At 69.4% G+C, this 4906-nt stretch overlaps 1 protein-coding gene across 1 annotated transcript; it reads left to right on the top strand.

Annotated features, from left to right (window-relative positions):
- Positions 1-351: 351 nt before the first annotated feature.
- Positions 352-4517, top strand: LOC118158247 (proto-oncogene tyrosine-protein kinase Yrk; the record flags this gene model as incomplete). The annotated part of the gene is made up of 10 exons (XM_035312877.1): positions 352-500; positions 648-899; positions 999-1101; positions 1371-1469; positions 1687-1790; positions 1910-2059; positions 2473-2637; positions 3629-3808; positions 4139-4215; positions 4296-4517. Coding segments are annotated over exons 2-10 (1341 nt in total), but the record flags the coding sequence as incomplete, so codon positions are not given.
- Positions 4518-4906: the final 389 nt, after the last annotated feature.

The raw sequence follows: 4906 nt of genomic DNA, 5'->3' as shown, positions 1-4906 counted from the left end.
CCCACGGGGCGGCCGGGGGACGCAGCGCTGCTTGGAAGGAGGTGCTCGGCTCGCGGAGGGGACGGGGGGACGGGGGGGGGGGGACCCGGCGGGATGTGGTTTCAGCCCATGCAGGAGTATTTGAGCTCGTGCAGCGGGACTTGCAGCTCGTGCTGGGGTGTTGGAGCTCGTGCAGAGCCCGTGCAGCGGTATTTAAGGCGTCGCAGGGGTATTATATCCTGTGCAGGGACGTTTCAGCTCGGGGAGGGGTATTTAAGCCCGTGCAAGCATGCAGGCTTGCTGCAGCCCGTGCAGGCTTGGTGCAGCCCGTGCAGCGATATTTCAACCCTCGCAGGGGTCTCGCAGCCCCCGCGGGGTACTTGGAAGCCTCGCGGGGATGCTTTAGCCCCCGCAGGGGTCTCTGCCCCCCGGCTCCTGACGCCCTCCCCGCCGCCCGCAGGTGCCTCTCGTCCTCCCCGCGGTGCCATGGAGCAGCTGAAGTGACCCGCGGAGCCGTCAGAGTGAGTGGGGCCGCCGGGGAGGGGAGCACCCACGGGTGCTGGGGTGGGGGCTGAGGTCGGGAAGCGGGTGCCCGTCCGTGGGTCCCGTGCCCGTCCGTGGGTCCCGTGCCCGTCCGTGGGTCCCACGTCCGTCCGTCCGCCCCGCAGGCCGTGCCAGGATGGGCTGCGTGTACTGCAAGGAGAAGGTGGCCGGCAAGGGGCAGGCGGGGAGCGGCGCGGGGCCCTCGTCGGCCCCCACCCTGCAGTACGACCCCGACCCCGCGCAGCTCGGCGGCGCCTTCACCCACATCCCCGACTTCAACAACTTCCACGGCACCGCCGTGCCCAGCCCCGCGCCCTTCGCGGGGCCGGGCTTTTACCCCTCCAACACGCTGCAGGCGCACGGCAGCGGCATCACAGGTGAGTTAGGGGGAGGCGTGGGGGGGTGGAAGGGGGGGGGGGTCCTGGCTGCACCCATGGGTGCTGGGTGGGACGGGGCTCACCCAGGTCGTGCCGCAGGTGGGGGCGTGACGCTTTTCATCGCCCTGTACGACTACGAGGCCAGGACGGAGGATGACCTGAGCTTTCAGAAAGGGGAGAAGTTCCACATCATCAACAACACGTGAGCCCCCCCCGCACCCACCCCCCCCCCGGCCCCCTATCCCACTCCCAGTACTCCCAGTATGACCTAGACTGGGGACCCTCCTTCCTGGGAACCTGGTAGAGAACCACGCGTGTCACGAGTTGGGTGGCCCCAGCAGAGCCCTGGGGTGGGCGCCCTCGGTGGGGGGGGGACAGCGGGGTCTGGGGGTGCTGTGCGCGGGGAGGGGAAGGCGCAGGGCGGCCAGGTCCGTCCCTCCCTCCCTCCTCCTCACCTCCGTCTCTCCCCAGCGAGGGTGACTGGTGGGAGGCCAGGTCGCTGAGCTCGGGCGACACGGGCTACATCCCCAGCAACTACGTGGCCCCCGTGGACTCCATCCAGGCAGAGGAGTGAGTACTGGGGGGGGGGGGGACACACGGGTGGGGGGACCCAGGTGTGCTGGCACCCCAAACAGCACCGTGATGCTCGCACGATGCTCACACGTTGCTTGGCCCCGGTGCAAAGCAGGGTCCATGGTGCCAGCAAGGGGACTCGGGGGACCCGTGGGTGTCCCCCCCCCTCCCCCCCGTGCTGATGCCCGCCCCCCCCCCCGCCCCCCCCCTGCAGGTGGTACTTCGGGAAGATCGGGCGCAAGGATGCAGAGCGGCAGCTCCTGTGCCACGGCAACTGCAGGGGCACCTTCCTCATCCGGGAGAGCGAGACGACGAAAGGTAGGGGGCCGTGGGGACAGGGTAGGGGGCCGTGGGGACGGGGTAGGGGGCCGTGGGGGACAGGGGGGCTGTGCCCCGTGCCCCTCCCCGTGCCACCCCTCGCCCCCGCTCCCACCTAGGCGCCTACTCCCTCTCCATCCGGGACTGGGACGAGGCCAAGGGCGACCACGTGAAGCACTATAAGATCCGAAAGCTGGACAGCGGGGGGTACTACATCACCACGCGGGCCCAGTTCGACACCGTGCAGCAGCTGGTCCAGCACTATATAGGTAGGGTGGGATGGGGGGGGGGGGGGGGGGGGGGGGTGGGGGGGGGGCGTTGGGGAAAGCCCAGGGGACCAGTTGGCAAGACCCAGCCTGCTGGGCCAACTGGGTTTAACTGGAGGAGGAGGGGGCTGTGCTGGTGGCAGCAGGAGGGGGACCTGTGGGGGTCCCCAACCTTCCGTGTCATTGGTGCAGGGGGCACCCGGCCTCTCCGGAGAAGGTAAATAGCCCCCGGGTCTGGGGGGGGGCATCACCCCATAACGGGGCTGGGGGGGCTGCAGGGCTGACCCCGGTGGGAGGGAGCACGCCCCACGTATGTGTTTTGGGGAGGGGGGCACTGCTTTGGGACCGGGGGTGGGGGGGGGGTGTGAGGGCCGGGGGCACCCTGGGGTGACGCCTGCCTCTCCCCGGTGCCGCAGAGCGGGCGGCCGGGCTGTGCTGCCGCCTGGCCGTGCCGTGCCCCAAGGGGACCCCCAAGCTGGCCGACCTGTCGGTCAAAACCAAAGACGTGTGGGAGATCCCCCGCGAGTCCCTCCAGCTCCTCAAGAAGCTGGGCAACGGGCAGTTCGGGGAAGTGTGGATGGGTAGGGCCCGGCGGGCGAGCCGGGGCGAGCGGCGAAGGGAGGGGGAAGCGGCGGGGGCACCCCCCAGGCCTGGCACCCCCCCGGAGATGGGCACGGGCTCCCGGTACCCCGGGGCAATGTCCCATCCCCTGCTTCTGCAGGGTGCCCCGACTCCTCCCCGCAAGCACATATCCCCTATAACCAACCCCATATCCCCGATGGGACCATGAGCAGGAGACAAAACCAGGCCGGGGGGGGGGGGGTCCTTCGTCGTCTTCCTCTTCCTCCCGCGCCCCGCGCTCCCCCCGCTCGGCGTGCATGCTGCATCCATCCCATCGCCCTCCCTCCCCCCCTCCCTGCGCCCCTGCAGAGTGCAACGACGGGTTGTGCCATCTGCTCACCCGCGCGTGCCCCGCTATGAAGCCCCAGACCCTGGGATTAGCTAAGGACGCCTGGGAGATAGCGCGGGAATCCATCAGCCTGGACAAGAAACTCGGCATGGGATGTTTCGGAGACGTGTGGATGGGTAAGGCTGGCCCGGCCGGCCGGGGAGGTGGGAGGGGGTCAGGGGCACGAGCGGCCCCGTAGGCGGCACCGCGGGGACTAGGCGGCGCTGGGGCAGAGCTCGGCACCGCTCCGCTGCGGATGGACGGGGAATGGGGGTACGGCCGTGCGTAGGTGAGCCCACGGGTGCCTTGTCCCCGTGCCACGAGGTGAGGAGGAGTCCTTGTCCCGGGTTGGGCGCGGTGGTAGCATGGCCCCGTGATTTTCCTGGCCCGAGTTCCTTGAGCTCCTCCGCTCGTCCCTCCAACCACGCATCCACGCAACCATCCACCCCTCCACCTACCCCTGCACCCCTCCATCCATGCATGGATCCACGCACCCCCCATCCACGCACCCCCCATCCACGCACCCCCCATCCACGCACCCCCCATCCATCCTGGCCCTGCTGGGGCCGGGTGTCCCCCTCCTCCCGGGGGGGCTCCAGGTGACGCCGTGTCCCCGGGGCCAGGCACGTGGAACGGCACCACCAAGGTGGCGGTGAAGACGCTGAAGCCAGGCACCATGTCCCCCGAGGCCTTCCTGGAGGAGGCTCAGATCATGAAGCGGCTGCGGCACGACAAGCTGGTGCAGCTCTACGCCGTGGTGTCGGAGGAGCCCATCTACATCGTCACCGAGTTCATGAGCCAAGGTGAGCGGCTTGGCGGCACCCATGGGTGCCCCGCCTGGTCCCTCGGGTCCCTCGGAGCCGCCCACGGCTCTTCTGCAAGCACCACCCTGCCTGGGCACGGCCAGGGTGCGCAGGGACCTGGTCCAAGGGCACCCTTGGGTGGGCACGGCTGGGTCCCTAGGGGGAGAGCACCCTTGGGTGGGCACAGCTGGGTCCCTACAGGGGAGGGCACCCCTGGGTGGGCACGGCTGGGTCCCTACAGGGGAGGGCACCCTTGGGTGGGCACAGCTGGGTCCCTACAGGGGAGGGCACCCTTGGGTGGGCTCTTTGACTGTCACCCTCTGCCCCCAGGCAGCCTGCTGGACTTCCTAAAGGATGGGGACGGCCGCTACCTGAAGCTGCCCCAGCTGGTGGACATGGCTGCCCAGGTACCGGGGAGGCTGGCACGGGGTGGGTGCCCCCACGGGGGGCCACCCGAGGGTGTCCTCACTTCTCCCCCCTGCCCCAGATCGCCGCGGGCATGGCCTACATCGAGCGGATGAACTACATCCACCGGGACCTGCGCGCTGCCAACATCCTGGTGGGGGACAACCTGGTGTGCAAGATCGCTGACTTCGGCCTCGCCCGCCTCATCGAGGACAACGAGTACACGGCGCGCCAGGGTAACCCCCCCTGCCCCCACCCGCGTCCCAAAGCTTTGGGCACCCCTGCCCTGTCCCTGCTGGGCTGGGTCCCAGCCCGGGCTTGGAGCTGTCACCCCAGGTGCTGGGTGCCCTGGGGGATGGGTGCCATGGGAGATGGGTGCCCCGAGTGATGGGTGCCCCAGGTGATGGGTACCTCAAGTGGTGGGTGCCCTGAGCGCTGGGTTCCTTTGGTGCTGGGCACCCCAGGTGCTGGGCACCCCCATTAATAGGTACCCCAGGTGCTGGGTACCCCAAGTGATGGGATCCCTTGGTGCCGGGTTCCTTTGGTGCTGGGCACCCCAAGTGTTGGGTTCCTTTGGTGCTGGGCACCCCCATTAATAGGTACCCCAGGTGCTGGGCACCCTGGATAATGGGCACCCCAAGTGATGGGATCCCTGGGTGCTGGGCACCCCAGGTGCTGGACACCCCCATTAAT

Source organism: Oxyura jamaicensis, assembly GCF_011077185.1.
Source record: "Oxyura jamaicensis isolate SHBP4307 breed ruddy duck chromosome 23 unlocalized genomic scaffold, BPBGC_Ojam_1.0 oxy23_random_OJ179, whole genome shotgun sequence".
Classification (NCBI taxonomy): domain Eukaryota; kingdom Metazoa; phylum Chordata; class Aves; order Anseriformes; family Anatidae; genus Oxyura; species Oxyura jamaicensis.
This window is presented reverse-complemented; position numbering and strand designations above follow the sequence as displayed.